The following is a 19,112-nucleotide window of genomic DNA, read 5'->3' as shown; positions in this document are numbered from 1 at the left end:
CAAATAGTAAGTAAAGGCTAGCTGGAAGACACTGAGCAGGACCTGGGAGGTTGTCTCTGGTCAGTCAGCTGACCAAAAAAGAAACAATCAAATGTCCTCATGTCCACAGTCTGCTACCAATCAGTCTGGAATTTCTCTTGTATTGTCTCCAGGTAGAGAGTAATTTAGGAACAAGTCCCGGACCAAAGCAGTACATAACTAGGTCCCAACTCTCTCTAGATACCTATTCACTTTAGAATGAGTAGTAGTAGTGAGTGTGTTTGTGGGAGGGTAGGAAGTATAGCATCAGAACCATTCTTGGAACATGCTCTGCTATGCCTCTTCCAGAAGTATGGGCTGAGCCTGCACCAAAGGAACAATCTAAATGCATGGAAGCAGAGAGCATAGCTCTGACGTCTTCATTTTTGTGGATATTCTTCCTGGGTGCCTTAGTGATGTAAGACACTATCCTGGAAATAGTACCTCCCTAGACTTAAGCCCTCTGCCACTTCAGGTCTGCATCTCCTTTGCAGCTGGGGTTAGCGCAACAACAGCCTATCCATATCCAGGATCCTTTCTGGTTGAAGACTCTTGTGTCCAGAATTAACCTCCAAGATTAAAAAAGGTGTCAAGAAGCTGGGTGCCAGTGGCTCATACCTGTAATCCTGGCTACTCAGAAAGCTGAGAACTGAGGATCACAGCTCAGAGCCAGCCAGGCACAAAAGTCCGAGAGACTCTGATCTCCAATTAACCACTAAAAAACTAAAAGTGGCACCGTGGCTCAAGGAGCGGAATGCTAGCTTTGAGCTGAAGAGCTCACACACAATAAAAGGCTATCTTCATGATCATGGGTGATAAAACTCTTAAGAGCATTTGATATGATATTTCAGTAACTTCTTCCTGGAAGCCCCTGTAATAGGGTTACTGGCCTCTCAGTTGAATGCCTGCTTTGGAAGAAGGAAAAGGGGTACTATGGTCATATGGCTCATATAAGAGGCAAACTACGTTATTGTCAGGGCTCTTATCTTCCTATTCTCTCACTAGACCATGACTTCAGGGTTATCTTTAGGCCAAAGGAGAGCAAAATAATGAAAAAGTCTAATGGAGTTATTTTCTGCCACCTCATCCTTACATTTATGTCCAATCTTAAATTCTTAGTAGTAATGGAAAAGTTGCCCCCCCCCCTTTTTTTTTTGCCAGTCATGGGGCTTGAACTAGAGGCCTGGGCACTGTTCTTGGACACTTTTTGCTCACGGCTAGTGCTTTGACACTTGAGCCGCACTGCCACTTCCAGCTCTTTCTGCTTATGTGGTTCCAGGGAATCGAACGCAGGGCTTGGTGCATGCTAGGCAAGTAAACTACCACTAGGCCATGCTCCCAGCCCTTCTATACTTCCTTTTGGCCAGTTCTAGGGCTTGAACTCAAGGCTTAGGCACTGTCCTTGAGTTTCTTTTTGCTCAAGGCTAGTACTCTACCTCTTGAGCCACAGTGCCACTTCTGGCCTTTTCTGTTTATGTGGTATTGAGGAATTGAACCTAGGCCTTGGTGCATGCTAGAGAAGCACTCTACCACTAAGCCACATTCCCAGCCCAAGATGCCCTATACTTCTGCTCAAAGCTTCCTTTTGCTTTCTACAGCTTCCTGAATGCTTGGGGAAGGTTTATTTCCAGACTACAAGGGTTTATGCACTGTTGAGTGAGTATACAAAAGAGTATTTAGTAAAGGCATCAGAACAGAGCAGGTATAAAGTCTTGAACAACAGCTCTTACAGTAAGTATTGGCTTCAATTTTCATCTATAGCAAAATCACTTGCGTGATTTTATTAAAATACAGAGGCTCAGATTCTACCGCTAGACAGTAGAATCAGAACTAGAGGCAGAGATGGGGGACAGTAAAACCTACTTTTTTAAACCAATTCTCCAGATGATTCTAATACACACTGAAGTTTTAGAACCACTAGTCTGTCTGGATAAACCATACAGAAATGTAATTAAATTCTGAAGTTGACATTGATGAGGAGATGACCCATGAGAAACAAGTCTGCTACCCACACTGAACTCCATCCCTGGCAGCAACTTCACATCTGGTCAGTGGATATTTATTACACCTTCTGGCAAGGACCAGAAAAAAAGCAACCAGAGAAAAGGAACACTGGCAAACAGAGAGAAAACATTCCTTTCAGGGTCCCATGGGAGCTACTTACCTCCTCCAGACATTTCTTAAGGAGCTCCACAGCCCTTTCACGGGAGATAGCTGAAAAGAGAACAGGGAAGCCAAGTACTCAAGGTGTTGTTATTAAATGCAATCTTAGCAGCTTTTGATTAAACTTCAAATTTCTTCAGATCCAAGTGCCACACAAACAGAAAAAGGCAAAAAAAAAAAAAAAAGTTTAGCTTCCAGCCTGCAAAACTCATTCCATATGCAATGGAGGGTGCCCCAGACCAGTGCTCCAGCAGCCGTGAACCATTGCAAATTGATTTGCTACAGAGAGGAGCAAGCATGATGGAATTCTGCCTCCCCTGGCCAGAGCTGCCTCTGATGAAGTCCGGTGGTCTTCACAGCCACCTTCCACGCTACTGCCCTTTAGTATATAGCAAAAATCAATTTCATCTGTCCTAGCCAGTTACAAATCAGGGACTGGGAGGATACTGCCCAGGGTAGCCTCACTCTGCAAGCTAGCTTTTAGTCTAGCCACAGGGAGAGCATTTGAATGGTAAAAGTGAACCTCTCCTAAAACAGGACCCAAAGGAATTGTCTGTGGGCATAGCAAACTGTGCCAACACATAAAGCATTTAGGCTTCAGGATACTTGGTGGCAGTTATTTTGGAGGGCAAAGCATCTGCATTACTGACAGGTGCCAAATCAAAACATAATCATTGGAGATTATACATTTTTTTTTTCAGGATGTAGCCTAAAGCTTTAGAATAACTGAAGTCAAGCAAGAAGGTAGCACCAAAAAGGAAGAAATATGCCAGATTCTTAAAATACTAACAGAGATAAATGGAATATAGGGAGATACATGGTTATCTGTGCTGCACCCAGTCTGTAAAACCTAAGAATTTCAAATGCCAATTGTCTTTAGTGCTACGGCAGAGTTGAGGATTAGAACTTATCACAAAAGCAGCCCTGGTCTAAAACTTTGTCAAGATGACAATGCATGAACAGACCCAGAGATAGCTTTTTCTTACAAGGGGGAACTACCATTAGAGGATAAGGACCAAAGCCAAGGTCCAGATTTGTAGCCTTAAAAAGCTTTGATGTTTAAACAAAAATGCCTTCAGTTGACATTCTCACAAGTTTAAACCTTATACACAAACCATCTGGCTTATTTGCTCATTCTTCACGGCCAAGATGTCAATAATCAGAATTATCAACAATGAATAAAACAAAACTCATGAAAGCTACCCAATTCTAATTTAAAAATAAAATAAAACCCAACAATATCTCATTTGGCTGACGAAAGAGGGACTTTCATAACTAGTTTTGTTGTTATTATGCTGGTAGTAGGGCTTGAAAAGAAGGACTGGGTGCTGTTCCTAAACTTTTTATTTATTTATTTTTTGCTCCAGGCTAGCACTCTACCACTTGAGCCATAGCCCCACTTTCTGGCTTTTTGGTAGTTAATTGGAAATAACTTGGAAGTCTTATGGACTTCCTTGTCTGGGTTGGCTTCAAACTGTGATCCTCAGATCTCAGCCTTATGAGTAACTAGGATTACAGGCATGAGCCACTGGTTCTCAACAAGCTGTTTATACTGGCCAGTCCTGGGACTTGAATTCAAGGCCTGGGCACTGTTCTTGGGCTTTCTCAAGGCTACAGCCCTACCACTTGAGCCACAGTGCCACTTCTGGCTTTTTCTATGTATGTGGTACTAAGGAATCGAACCCAGGTCTTTCATGTATGTTAGGCAAGCACTCTACCACTAGGCCAACTCCTGGCTCTTAACAAGTTTTTGGAAGACATTACTGATGCTCAAGAAAGAGCAGCTTCCATAGAGGATCCACTTCTCTACTAAGATCCAGCCACATAATTCCCAGGGTGGACATGACTGAGAAGTGGCTAAGATAGGGATCTGCTACTGTTCCCTCCCTATGGGGTGGTACTTACTTGGTGTGTAGTATCGGTCCAGGATACTGAGAGTCAGAAAGGCACCGTAGCCATGGGCTGCAAAAGGGGCCTTGGCCAAGGCCGCAAGGTAGTCCATGTAGTAGAGTGCTGGCCCCTCATGCTCATCATAGCCAGCCAAGAGGAGGTTCACGTGATATGGGGTCTACAAAGGTAGACACAGCAAAGACAGCATCATAGCAAATAGAACTATTCTGGCTTTTCATGAATAAGGAATATCAGCAACAACTAAGTAAATCACAGTGAAAATAAGACTGTATATGTGAAGATATAACAACGAACCTCCCTTTATAACTGACGTAAGGCAATAAACCATTTAAAATTTTTTTAAAAAAGGAAAACTGTAGAGAAATCTAGAGGACTTGAAAGTATGGTTATAGATAAAGGGAGGCTTGTCTTGAAAAACTAAACAAAATAACAAGTTCAGTCTGGACATCTGGACAAAAATGTCAAATAATAAACTCGTCTTCAACTCTTTTTTTTTTTTTTTGCCAGTCCTGGGCTTAAGCTCAGGGCCTGAGCACTGTCTTTGGACTTTCTCAAGGCTACAGCTCTACCACCTGAACCTCAGCACCATTTTTTGCTTTTTTTTCTATGTATGTGGTACTGAGGAATCGAACCCAGGTCTTCGTGCATGCTAGGCAAGCACGCTACCACTAGGCCAAACTCCCGGCCCCTCTTCCTCAACTCTTAAGAAGAAAGATAGTAGGTCTCAAATATTTAAATCACTAAATTGGAGATAAGTCTCATAGCCTTTCCTACCTGGGCTGGCTTTGAACTGTAATCCTCAGAACTTGGCCTCCTGAGTAGTGAGGATTATAAGTGTGAGTTACCTGTGTATAAACTCTAAAAGTCAAGTAATAGATGTCCACAAACAGAAGAAATGGCAATGTAACTTTGACTGAAATACTCACACTTTTCTGCTATCCCTGAGCTCTTTTGCTCAAGGCTAGTGCTCTACCACTCTCACAGCCCCACTTCTGGTCTTTGAGTGGTTAATTGGAGATAAGAGTCTCATAGACACTTTTCTGCCTGGGCTGGCTTTGAACTGTGATCCTCAGGTCTCATCTAGGATTACAGGTATGAACCACTGGCATTCAGTTTAAAACTACTTCATCTATGAACAAATAAAACGTTAATAACTTGGATTTGTTAATGTCCTTTCTCTGTCGTACTTACATGTCTAAAAACAAACAGAAAACCTTGAAATAAGCTTTCTTTTTAAACTTCAAATGGGTATTCTTTCTATATCAGCTATGTTAAGTTCAGTCTGTTTATGTCTGCGGGCACCAGAGGTATAATGCCTATTTGATATGGTTTCCTTTTGTTCACAAGATATATATTTTTGCCTTGAATCTGCCTCAATAAGTAATGAGCAGGGCTCATCTGTGGCTTTGTGCCATTCCTATAGGTGTGCCTGTATTCAATTTTAATGAGACACCCTATTATGGAACATTAAGTGAAAATAGATAGCTAATGCTCCTAAAAGCAGTATTTTACATTGTTGAACAATGAACTTAGGCACTTGGTAGCCTGAAGACATTCATGTTAGAAGAACACATGAAAGTATTTTTCTGTTTACTTGGAATACTACTAAATCAGCTGTGGGAAGTAAGAAGCGTTTGTAACGTTTTCCCAAGACTGCAGAGAACTACTAATCTCTAAGTTTCTGCCAGTCGGGTAAGATGGTAGACAACTACAAAGAATAAGAATTGGCTTGGTGCTGGTAACTCATGCCTGCAATCTTAGCAACTCGGGAGGCTGAGATCTGAGGATTGTGGTTTGAAGTCAGCCTAGGCAAGAATGTCTATGAGAGTCTTATTGCCAATTAATGACCAAAAAACTAGAAGTAGAGCTGTGGTTTAAGTAGAGCACCAGCTTTAAGCAAAAAAAGCTAAGGACTGAGCCCGAGCTCCAAGTTCATGTCCCATTACTAACACAAACACACTTACACACTTACGGGGGGGGGGGGGGGGTAGTAGGAGCAAGAGGGAGAAGGAGAGGATTAAAGGTTTCCAACAGGCTTTTCCTTCTCTCAGAGAAATGCTAATATAGTTTCTGACTTATCACAAATTTTGCTCCCCACTCACTGGCCAGAATACCCATTGCATGATTAACTAAAACATTTTTACCAAGTTACAATCAATGACTGTATCACCCATCTAGATATTACAGAGGCCTTAATTAGCAGAACCCAAATTCTTTCTTTCTTTTATTCTTTTTTTTTGTGTGTCAGTCATGAGACTTGAACTCTGGGCCTGAACGTTGTCCCTGAGCTGTTCAGCTCAAGGCTACCGCCCTACCCTTTGAACCACAGTACCACTTCTGGTTTTCTGGTAGTTAATTGGAGATAAGAGTCTCAGATTTTAGTGCCTGGGCTGGCATTGAATCTCGATCCTCAGATCTCAGCCTCCTGAGTAGCTAGGATTACAGGTGTGAGCCACCATGCCTGGCAATATATTCTATTTCTAAATAGGTTCTTGTTTATGCTGTTGAGATTAACTAATGTTTAGAACAATTAATGTTACTCAGAATTCACTATTAAGCCCAGAACTGGTGGCTCATGCTTGTAATCCTAGCTACTCAGCAGGCTGAGATCTGAGGACCAAGGTTCAAAGCCAGCTTAAACACCGGAAAACTGGAAGTAGCACTGTGGCTCAAAGTGGTAGAACACCAGCCTTGAGCAAAAAAACTCAAGGACATGGCCCAGGCCCTGAGTTGAAACCCCAGGACCAATTTTAAAAAAGTCACTATCAATAGGTTTTATGTGAAACTCTGTCAATAGAATTCTATGCGCAAACTGTATGACCGATTGGTCTACAAGGTATCATTTATGTATGCTTATGCACCTGATACACACACTCATCAAAGTTGGTATTCAGAAACTACAACTGGTGGTAAAGAAGATAATTCACAAATATTGTGTGACTTCGAATTATCAACTTTTGCATGTGTGAGATGCTTAAGCATAAATAAATGGTGTTATCTAGACTAATTAAATCAATACATCGGTGTAACAATTTGCAGTTTTCTGAAATTCTTCTGACAATACTCCATCAAAGATTTCTGGCTCACCTAATGTTTTGTCATTCTCTTGTTTTGCCAGTCCTGGGCTTGAGCTCAGGACCTGAGCACTATCCTTGGACTTTCTCAAGGCTAGAGCTCTACCATTTGAGCCTCAGCACCACTTTCGGCTTTTTTCTATGTATGTGGTACCGAGGAATCGAACCCCGGTCTTCATGCATGGTAGGCAAGCACTTTAACCACTAGGCCAAACTCCCGACCTTTTGTCATTCTCTTGTTCCTTGATAAATTGTGAGTGGTGCTGTGGCTCAAAGTGGTAGAGTACTAGCCTTGAGGTGAAGAGTCAGGGACAGCACCCAGACCCTGAGTTCAAACTCCAGGACTGACAAAAAACAAATAAACTGTGACATTCAAAGCCATAGTTACAAAGCCATAGTTACAGGTGCCTTCACTCATCTATCTAGACTAGATTTATTAAGTGTTTTTCTTGAAGAGATAAGTTCTAAACCATTCAATTCTGTACTATTCCTACAGCATAAACAAATGAGACTACTTGGGGTTTGTTCAAGGAAAAACAGTATACTTAAGGTAAAATATATCTCAGTAATAAACTTGATGAAGGCAAGGCTATATCTAGCTTGTTCAGTGATAAACAAGTATATAGAATATACTCAATAAGCGAGTATCAATAACCACATCAGAGAACATTTCCTATGTTTGAATACATATGTGGCTAAAGCCACATAAATATATGATAAAGAGAACCACTGGGGCTGGGAGTTTGGCCTAGTGGTAGAGTGCTTGCCTAGCATGCACGAAGACCTGGGTTGGATTCCTCGGTACCACATACATAGCAAAAATCCAGAAGTGGTGCTGTGGCTCAAGTGGTAGAGCCCTAGCCTTGAGAAAATCCAGGGACAGTGCTCAGGCCCTGAGCCCAAGACCAGAACTGGCAAAAAAAAAAAAACAAAAACCAGGGCCAGGAGTTTGGTTTAGTGGTTAAAGTGCTTGCCTAGCATGCACGAAGACCCGGGTTCAATTCCTTGGTACCACATACATAGAAAAAAGCTGGAAGTGGTGCTGAGGCTCAAGTGGTAGAGCTCTAGCCTTGAAAAAGTCCAAGGACAGTGCTCAGCTCAAGCCCAGGACTGGCAAACAAACAAACAAAAAAAGAGAACCACTAACCAATGCAGACAATGATAGGTCTTAGCTTTTGTTAAAGTTTAATAAGACAACTGCCACTATGAATGTACTTATTTGTTCCTTAGCTATCAGTTTTCTCTTTCAATTTCCACTTAGACTGGAATGGCAGAGAAAAGCTTAGAAAACAAGTTAGGCATTCAAAGTAAATGAAGAAAAGGCCAATAACATAAATAAGTATCTCTTGAAGAAACAGTAAGGACATGAACTAAAGAGCTACATCGGGGGGGGGGAGGGAAATGGGGATCAACACATGAGAAAGGGTATCAATGTATGTGGAGTAATGCACCTTCTATCTGGCGAATATAATATAACCCTTCTATTAACTATAATAAAAAGTATATGAAAAAAATAAAAAGCCACATCTGAGTTTGAATTATGGCTCTACTACAACCGTAAGTATGACTTCTGAAAAGTTATCGCTTTTCTAAGTTTTAGGATTCTCATCCAAAATAAGGATAATGCCTACAACAAAAGGGCTGATACTACAGCCAACTTACAGTTGTCAGTTATTACAGACAACCATATAAATGATAAGTATATAACCTAAAATATTACAAAGACTCAATAAGTAGCAAGTATTATTACTAGGGAGATAGAATAATCTATGAAAGAAAATTTCAAGTAATTAGAAGAAGCGAACTACCAATGACAACTGATATAAGACAAACTGTGCTTATCTGGGGGCTTGACTCAGGGCCTCATGTTCTTGTTTTTGTTTTATGGTGCTGGTCCTGAAGCTTGAACTCAAGGCTCGTACACCATCCCTGAGCTCTTTTCTGCTCAAGGCTAGTGTTCTACCACTTGAACCACAGTTCTGGGCTTGAATTCAAGGTCTGGGTACTGTCCTCAAGCATGTCCCTATCCAAGTGGTAGCCAGGCCCGGCCCTGCTTAACTTACGAGATCAGGTGTGTTCAGGGTGATATGGCCATAGACTCCTTGAGCATTCTCAAGGCTAGCACTCTGTCACTTGAACCACAGCACTATTTCCAGCCCTTCCTTTTTTTTTTTTTTTTTTTTTGCCAGTCTTAGGGCTCAGGGCCTGAGCACTGGTCTTGGGCTTTCTCAAGGCTACAGCCCTACCACTTGAGCCACAGTACCTCTTCCAGGTTCTTCTATGTATGTGGTACTGAGGAACTGAACCCTGGTCTTTATGCATGCTAGGCAAGCAATCTACCACTAGGCCACACTCCTGGCCCTGGGGTTTTTATAGTACCTTATTGGTGAAATTCTCATGGACTTTCCTAACCAGGCTAGCTTCAAACTGCAACCCTCAGATACATTTTGCACTGGTATTGGGGCTTGAACTCATCATTTGTTCCCTCTTTCTCTCCCTGTCTCTCCTTCCTGTCTCTACCTACAAGTTGTATAAGTCACTTTCATCCATGTCTAGTGAGCTCCAGTCCTGCACTTTTTCACCCTTTTTCCCTTGAGTTCTGTGTCTCTGAATCCTGTAGAGTTGAGGCACACATAGAAACTTTCCTGAAGTTGGATGGGACATTTCCCTACCTCCAAAGCTTGTGTACACAATTTCCTCTATATTCCCTCTACTATGAAAAGGAAACACTGTAATGATTACGAGAGTGAAAATTCCATAAATTTTACAGCTAAAGAGAACTGTTGTGACAAATACACTGAAACAACAAAATCAGCAATGAGAGAGTTCTGGGCGGTGACAAGCAGCGGTGTGACATCTGGCTGGCGGAAGTCAAAGTCACAGCAAGGGGGAGAGAGGTGGGCGTGAGGAAGCATCCTGCCGAGCGTGGACACAGAAAAGGAGAGGAATTGACAGTCTTCCTTTGGAGCCAGGCCAGCCTTTGCCACCTCTAATTGAATGGAACATCACTATGAGGGTGGTGCAGTTTCTTAAGCACTGTGCCATACCTTGGAATACCAAGCAGTATGGAAGGCATAACTGCCATTCCTGTAGGAGGAGATGCAAAACCAGCAACAGGACAATGAGTTTGTCTGGAAACGACTGTTTTAATAAAAGACTGAATTTTTGAAACAAATAGTGTGCAGGCGCTGCCACCTCGACCCGGTGCCCTTTTGTGGTGCTGGAAATTGAACCAAGAGCCTTATACATACTTTACCAACTGAGCTATACTCCAGCCCTGAACCTGTTTCTTTTTGTCTAGCTATTGTCAAAACTGCCATGCTGGCACTGAGAAATCTCCACAAAAATGAAGCTTATAGGTTAGGAGGGATCCAACCAGTTGATCCAGCATTCCTCTTACACATGTGAAGAATAAAGTTTAAAGAGGAGATAGTGTCTTCCTCTAAATGACATATGTAATTAACATCAGAATCAGATCCAAAATTCAGGCTTTCTAACTGCAAATTTTGTGTGCTTTTCCAGGAAATCATGCTGCCTCCTCAAAATGGAAATTAGTGTAAAAATGATTCAATATGTAAATGTCACTTTCACACTCAAGTATTTCAGAATGTACTATTTTGAATACCACATCTATTGTTCTCCATTTCACTTATCATGTCATATATGAGCAATATTTCAGACTTTAAACAGACGAGTTTAATGTCACAATTGTAACTCTTTTACATGGTCTAAATTTTTGTAACACATGCAGTATACATGTGCTGGCAAACATCAACAGATTAACTGCTTTGTCAGTATTCTTTTTTTTTTTTTTTGTTGGCCGTGGGGCTTGAACTCTGGGCCTGGGTGCTGTCCCTGAGCTCTTCAGCTCAAAGCTACCACCCTACCCTTGAGCCACAGCGCCACTTCCAGTTTTCTAGTGGTTAATTGAAGATAAGAGTCTCACAGACTTTAGTGACTGCACTGGCTTTGAACCTTGATCCTCAGATCTCAGTTTCCTGAGTAGCTAGGATTATATAGGCTTGAGCCACCATGCCCAGCTCAGTATCCTTTTTTTTTTGGCAGTCCTGGGGCTTGAACTCAGGGCCTGGGCACTGTCCTTGGACAGCTAGCACTCTGCCACCTGAGCCTCAGTGCTACTTCTTGCTTTTTCTGTATATGTAGTACAGATTAATTGAACCCAGGGCTTTGTGCATGCTAGGCAAGCACTCTACCACTAAGCCATGCTTCTGGCCCTCAGTATCTATTTTTTAAATTAATAAATAAAATGGATGAATTATTTTCCCATACTGGTGTTATGTATTCTCAATCCCGAGCTTCTTCTTTTTTCTTTCTTTTCCCCAAATTAATAGAATTTAGTTGCTTTGGGTCATTTTAGTAGTCTTTTTAAATTCCATTGTTATTTTAATTAAAGAGAGATTTGGTACCTATTCCCCCAAAATTCATTAACGCTTTTAAAATTCTGCAACTTTGGAGCCACGAGCATGGCCTAGAGGTAGAGTGCTTGGCTAGCATGTATGAAACTCTGGGTTCAATTCCTTGGTGCCACATACATAGAAAGAAGCTGGAAGTGGTCCTATGGCTCAAGTGGTAGAGTGTTAACCTTGAGAAAGCCCAAGGACAGTACCTGGGCACTGAGTTCTAGCCGCAGGACTGGCCAAAAAATAAAAAATAAATAAATAAAAATTCTACAACTTCTAATTATTGTGACCTAAGTATATTTTAGCTCAAAAACATGATTATGTAGATAAGAAAAAGGATGAGGGAAAACTATAAAGCCGAAGAAAAATGAATTTAATCTTCTTGGATATATTCTTTTTTAAGAAACCTTGTGCAGATTCAATCTCTTCTGCCCTTTAGTAAAAAAGCATACAATTTATAAAGGATTTAACCAAATTCTACAAGAATTCCCTAGGATTACCAGACAGCATAATTATGAAACAGGCAAATGCTCCAACCAGCTTTACTTCTGCATTTGGAATATGAATAAGTTCAATAAATATTTAGTTAGCATTTTCTGTGGGAGAAGCATTGTACTAGAGATGAAGATGAGGCCTAGATCTGGAAGAAGCTCCCAAGAGAGATGCAGGTGGGTAGAAAGGACCAGACAGAAGAAACAGCAGATAGGAAAGTAAGAAACAGGGAGGAGCAGGAGGGTTTGGGTAATGAAGGAATTAGGACACATATACCATTGAAGAACTAGTGGTAGTATCTTTTGGCATCCTAAACTAAAGGTAATGAATTCCAGTACATAAAACACTGAGGAGGGCCGGGAGTTTGGCCTAGTGGTTAAAGTGCTTGCCTAGCATGCATGAAGACCCGGGTTTGATTCCTCGGTACCACACACATAGAAAAAAGCCGGAAGTGGTGCTGAGGCTCAAGTGGTAGAGCTCTAGTCTTGAGAAAGTCCAAGGACAGTGCTCAGGCCCTGAGCTCAAGTCCAGGACTGGCAAAAACAAAACAAAACAAAAAAAAAAACACTGAGGAGCCAATGAAAATTGCTGCTACTGTTCTAGTTTTCAATGATTCTGTATACATGTGTTTATCTTTCGGAGGGCACAGAACTCAAGGGAAAAAGGGTGAAAAAGTGCAGAACTGGAGCTCACTAGACATGGATGAAAGTGACTTTTACAACTTGTAGGTAGAGACAGGAGGGAGAGATAGGGAGAGAAAGAGGGAACAAATGATGATACTGTATGAAAGAAAATGTACTCATTACCTGACTCCCGTAAAAGTAACCCCTCTCCAATAACAAAAAAGTAATTTTTAAGCAGGTATAGAAATGCTGGGGCTGGGAGTTTGGCCTACTGGTAAAGTGCTTTGCCTAGCATGCACGAAGACTCCGGTTTGATTCCTTGGTACATAGAACAAAGCCAGAAGTGGTGCTGAGGAACAAGTGGTAGAGCTCTACCCTTGAGAAAGTCCAAGGACAGTGCTCAGGCCCTGAGCTCAAGCCCAGGACTGGCAAAAAAAAAAAGGGGGGGGGGCATAGAAATGTAAAATAGTTAAATTTGGACCAAGGATTTTTGTTGTTGTTAGCCATGGGGCTTGAACTTAGGGCTTGAGGGCTGTCCTTGATCTCATTTGCTCAAGGCTAGAGCTCTATCACTTTGAGACATAGCACAATTTTCATTTTGTTTGTTTTTCCTGGTGGTTAACTGGACATAAGACTCTCATGCTTTCCTGTCTGGGTTGGCTTTGAACTGCCACCCTCAGACCTCACCTCCTGAGTAGCTAGGATTACAGGTTTGATCTTTAAGAGCTGTTCTACAGCAGGTGGAAAGAAAATAGAGCACAGTCAAAAGTCAGTAAGACTCAGTGAAGATGCAGCCAGTCTGGAGGGTTTTGTTTTTGTTTTTGCCAGTTCTGGATATGAGCTCAGGGTATGAACACTGTCCTTGGGTTTTCTTAAGGCTGGAACCCTACCATTTGAGCCACAGCACCACTTCCAGCTTTTTCTACATATATGGTACCAAGGAATTGAACCTGGGTCTTTGTGCATGCTAGGCAAGCACCCTAACACTAGGCTAAAGCCAAATTCCTGGCCCTCCAGTCTGGAGAGTTTTTGTTTATTTTTGGTTTTGGTTGGTCATGGGGCTTTGACTCTGGGCCTGGGTGCTGTCCCTGAGCTCTTCAGGTCAAGGCTACCACCCTACACCTTGAGCCACAGTTTTTTAGATAAGAGTCTCGGGGTGTTTAGTGCTCTGGCTGGCTTTGAACTGTGATCCTCAGATCTTAGCCTCGTTGAGTAGCTAGGATTACTGGCGTGAGCCACTGCACCTTGGAGGTTTTATTGACTTGAACATAGTTATTTCATTCACATATGGAAGACAGAAACAATTTCAATAGCACACATGGGAGAGGTAGGTTGCTATAACAGCAAAGGAAGTTGAGGGCAACATAAACATGATGGAATGGGGAGGAAATAAGTACAGAGAAAGTCTTCCTGATAAATGTGGAAGTGAGTTCAGTCAGCAATTAACAGCTAGCCATATATGGACACAGGTACATACTAGAGAGAATATTGGCAAAAGCTTAGATACAAGAAAGAACAAGTTCCTATTGTCTACTAGTACCAATGAATGAAAGAAAAGGTATAGAATTAGATCTGAAGGAAATTTTCTATTAACACTTTGGCTGAAAATAAGTTTAAAACGAATAGAATCATAACCACGTACTAATGGCTCACACCTGTAATCCTAGAAGTCAACTTGGACAAGAAAGTCTGAGATTCTTATCTCCAATTAAGCATTAAAAAAAAAAAAGCCAGAAATAAAACTGTTATAGAGTGCTAGCCTTGAGTAAAAAAGCAAAGATACCAGTCAGGCACTGGTACCAAGCCATCAGGATTGGAACAACACTGAGTATATAAACAGAATATGATACTGAGGCTGGGAATTTGGCCTAGAGGTAGAATGCTTGCTTAGCATGCACAAAGACCTGAGTTCGATTCCTCAAAACAGAAGTGGTGCTGTGGCTCAAGTGGTAAAGTGCTGGACTTGAGAAAGCCCATGGATAGTGCTCAGGCTCTGAGTCTAAGATCCAGGACCAGCAAAAAGAAAAAGAAAGAAAGAAAGAAACAGAATATGATACTGAGCCTTCTGAACAGGGAGGTAAAACCAACTGCTTGACTTTCTGTTCTCTTCAGTTGCAGATGTACTTTTTGCAGAACTAAAAACCAACCAGATTTTGTTTATAAATCATCATACTACATTGAAAAGGAGGCAAACAAACTTTCAGTTTATGAGACCAAAGAAATATCGTTCTAAAAACAAAGTCAGTTTTTTCCTCTTCCTCTGTACTCCCCATCTCAAGCCTAAGGTGAAAGCCTAGAGTTTGCTAGGTAGATACTCACCTGAGTTCCTCACACCCAGCCCTTTGCTTTGGCTAGTTTTGAAACAGGATCTCAGGCTTATGTTCAAAACTGGCCTGGATTCCCCTATTTAGTATTATCATATAGTGGCATATGCACACATCTGTCTTTTCTTTGTCTCAGGCAATTCTCTAAAAGTACACTTCGTATAAATTAGATAGTCCACTTGGAGACTTCAATGCTCTGTATGGAATGGGAGACAAGTACTCCTTATCTGTGAGTTAAAGAATTAATTTTTTCACCAGTATTATTTTAAAATATTTGGAAAAATGTCTGGTAACAGTAGAAATTCAACAAATCTCAATTTTAAGAAATAAAAATATTCAAATATTATATATGCTTCAATTTTAAACAAAACTGGATTTTGAAGTATCTTTTCAATTATTCCAAAATCTGTACAAATCTTATTCTTCTAAAGCCATCACTAATCCCAAATTTGATTGGCTCTCCTGTTAAAATTGTAGCCTTACGTAATTAGAACTTTAGAGATTTAATGAGTTGAAATGCAACATGGCACAGATGCCTTATTATACCAACTAGTTAACACAGTATTTGCTTTCTACATTAATTTTACTTGCTAATCAAAAATACTGCTTTCTCCCAAATAACATCAAAATAAAATTGCTGATTATGCAATGGCAAAACCAACACCATGTTAACAAGGCCACTTGAATTTTTTTTTTCATGAACTAGCAGTTTCCAGAGAAAATTTAAGATTCCATATACCTTTAACTCCTTAAAAAACTCAAATGCAGAAGCTATGTTTTGTTATAGACCAGCATGCCCAGGAATATATTGACAATGAAGAGCAACTACCTGAGTATGAATGTTAAAATATTACAAGTAATCCATCTGTGTGTGTGTGTGTGTGTTTGGGGTTTGAACTCAGGATTTGGGCACTGTCCCTGAGCTTTTGTGCTCAAGAATAGTGCTCTATAATTTGAGCCACAACTCTGCTTCTGGCTTTCTGGTAGTTAACTGGAGCTAAGAGTCTCATGGACATTCTTCCCTGGCTGAGTAGCTAGAATTACAACCACTGGTGCCTGGCTTCATCTATCTCTCTGATTTAATAAATAAGATGGTTTTCTGGAAATGAATAATAAGTACCAGGCTAGGTGCCAGTGGCTCACACCTATAACTCTAGCTACTCTGGAAAATAAAAGATATGAGACCTGAAGACAGAGGCTCAAATCTAGCCTGGGCTACCAAATCCAAAAAACTGTTATCTCCACTTAATAAGTAAAAAAGATGGGGGTGAAGGTGTGGTAGAGCATCAGCCTGAAGTAAAAAAGCTAAGCAAAAGGCTAGGTAGGTACTAGTAACTCACACTCAGATCTGAAATTGCAGTTTGTTAAGGCACAGAAAAAATCTAGGGAAAAAGGAAGGTTTTATTTTCATTGAAAGTCTTTATAACATGGACTACAGTTTCAATTTCTATGATTGTCTCCAAACTTTCCATCTCACTTACAATTGGTATATACCATATATTAATATTTACTTTTTCTTTTCTTTTTTGTCAGTCCTAGGCATGAGCTCAGGACCTGAGCACTATCCTTGGACTTTGTCAAGGCTAGAGCTCTACCACTTGAGCCTCAGCACCACTTCTGGCTTTTTTCTATGTATTGAGGAATTGAACCCAGGTCGTTGTGTATGCTAGGCAAGCACTCTACCACTAGGCCAAATTCCTGGCTCCAATATATACTTTTTAACTGGAGCTATATCTGATTAAAATGCTCTAGCTAACAACTAGACTATAGTTAGAATTTTCTTTTCCTTTCTTTCTTTCTTTTTTTTTTTGTCAGTCTTGGGGCTTAAACTCAGGGTCTAGGCACTGTCCTTGGACACTTCTTGCTCAAGGCTAGAGCTCTGCCACTTGAGCTACAGCGCTAGTTCCCCCCTTTTTTGAGTATGTGGTACTGAGGAATCGAACCTAGGGCTTCGTGCATGCTAGGCAAGCACTCTACCACTAGGCTAGGCTATGCTCCTGGACCGAGAATTTTTTCATAACTTTCCAGTTATCTGTTTTAACTAATGGAATATAATATGACTTGTGTCATGTGTCTTATTAGTTAAAACAGATAAAATTAGGAGTAAAACACTGAGAAGTAATGGCCCTGCTCTCAACATCATTTGCAAACTACTTTAACATGCTCTCATGTACCCTGTGTGCTTCCAGTTTGCCCTTTTGTTTCAACTTTGTCTTAGCAACAACTAGTCTTTCAACAATCAGCACCCTTATGGGAATCTAAGATGGGAATCTTAGCACTTATCACTCTCCAATGAAAGTGACTGTTTATTTTTCCAGTTCCCAATCTAAAGGCATGCACTAAGCTTTGCACCTGTTTCTTCAGGCCCAAGAACAACAGCAGACTGGAAAGTTGCTAAATTAATATTAGCAGTTACAGAACGTCTTGGCTATAGGAATCCACACTATTCAAAGACAACAGAAAAGGAAGTGAGAATTTTGGCACAACATTTCAGCTATTCAGATATTATTTCTTACTCTGTTCAATAGGATTAATCTTATTTTCTATATTGCCTATACACAAAGGCAATAGTAGATAGGAACTTTTTTTTCATTTATTAAAAAATGTTATGCTGGCCGGAGTTTGGCCTGGTGGTAGAGTGCTTGCCTAGCATGTATGAAGACCTGGGTTCAATTCCTCGGTACCACATACACAGAAAAATGCCAGAAGTGGTGCTGTAGCAAGTGGTAGAGTTCTAGCCTTGAGAAAGCCCAAGGACAGTGTTCAGGGACTGAGCTCAAGGCCCAGGACTGGCCATAAATAAATAAATAAATAAATAAATAAATAAATAAATAAATAAAATGTTCCGCTTAGCCAGGCACAGTGGCTCTCACCTATAATCCTAGATACTCAGGAGGCTGAGATTTGAGGCTCGTGGTTCCAAAGCCAGCCGGGCACTAAAAAGTTCTTGAGACTCTTAACTCCAATTAATCACTAGAAAACTGGAAGTGGCACTGTGGCTCAAGGGGTAGGGCAGTAGCTTTGAGCTGAAGAGCTCAGGGACAACACCCAGGCCCAGAGTTCAAGTCCCATGACTGACCTCTCCCCCCCCCAAAAAAAGTAAGTCCTGTTCTGTTTTCTTGCCCCTTTTATCTTCCTTCTCATCTTTATAAAACTTTTACAAAGTAAGATATATGCAAGTACATCAAATATACATACAATTTAATGTATATGATGAATATACATGGCAGGTAGCATAATCAATACTATTTCCCCCGGAAAGCCCTTTTTGTTGCCCACGTGTATCTATTTTAGGGAGAAAGTAAAGAAACATCACAGGATTACTGATTATCAGTTTAAATTCATATGTGTGATCTTAGGCAGGTAAAAAGAAGCACTAAGATGTCAGAGTATATGCACATTTCTACCTATGAGTATGTATCAGTATGTCCAAATCTGTGCCTACCCAGGCCACAGAGCTGATTTAAAACAATCTTAAGGCTAGGAGTTTGGCCTAGTGGTGGAGTGCATACCTAGCATGCACAAAGACCTGGGTTCGATTCCTCAGTACCACATATATACAAAAAGCCGAAAGTGGTGCTGTGGGTCAAGAGGTAGAGCTCACCCTTGAGAAAGCTCAAGGACAGTGTTCAGGCCCTGAGGTCAAGCCCCAGGACTGGCAAGAAAAAAAAAAATCTTAAAAGGTGGGTATAGAACCACAAGCTAATGCTTGTAATTCTAGCTAACTACTCAGAAGGCTTAGAGGTGAAGATCACAGTTCAAAGCCAGCACAGGCAGGAAAGTCTGTGAGATACTTCCAATTAACCACCAAAAAGTTGCAAGTGGAGCTATAACTCAAGAGGTAGAATTCTAGCCTGTGGCAAAAACACTCAGGGATAGAGGCCAGGCCCTGAGGCCAAGCCCCAGAACCAGCAAAAATTCCCAAAACAAAGTATAAATCTGTATTTCTAATTGTAAATATCTTAAAAAATAAAAGCATGTTATTACTAAGCAGACATGGTACTCTGTTAAATCAAACCAAATAGGAAATTACCTAATTTTTAAGATGAATAGCTCAAAATTATACAAATCACCCATACTGCTTCA

General features: G+C 40.9%; 1 protein-coding gene across 1 annotated transcript in view; it reads right to left on the bottom strand.

Annotated features, from left to right (window-relative positions):
* The window catches only part of Psmb2 (proteasome 20S subunit beta 2), a 40,641-nt gene that overhangs the window by 375 nt on the left and 21,154 nt on the right, over positions 1-19,112 (bottom strand). The window contains exons 4-5 of the mRNA XM_090335246.1: positions 4,087-4,249; positions 2,183-2,232 (exon numbers count right to left, since the gene is read on the bottom strand). Of these exons, the coding sequence (XP_090191372.1) occupies positions 2,183-2,232; positions 4,087-4,249 (213 nt within the window). The remainder of the gene's footprint in view (positions 1-2,182; positions 2,233-4,086; positions 4,250-19,112) is intronic.

The sequence above is a fragment of the Megascapheus bottae genome, chromosome 6, assembly GCF_031878675.1.
Source record: "Megascapheus bottae isolate mThoBot1 chromosome 6, mThoBot2.hap1, whole genome shotgun sequence".
Lineage (NCBI taxonomy): Eukaryota > Metazoa > Chordata > Mammalia > Rodentia > Geomyidae > Megascapheus > Megascapheus bottae.
The sequence above is the reverse complement of the archived record's forward strand: the minus strand, read 5'-3'. Positions and strand labels throughout refer to the sequence as shown.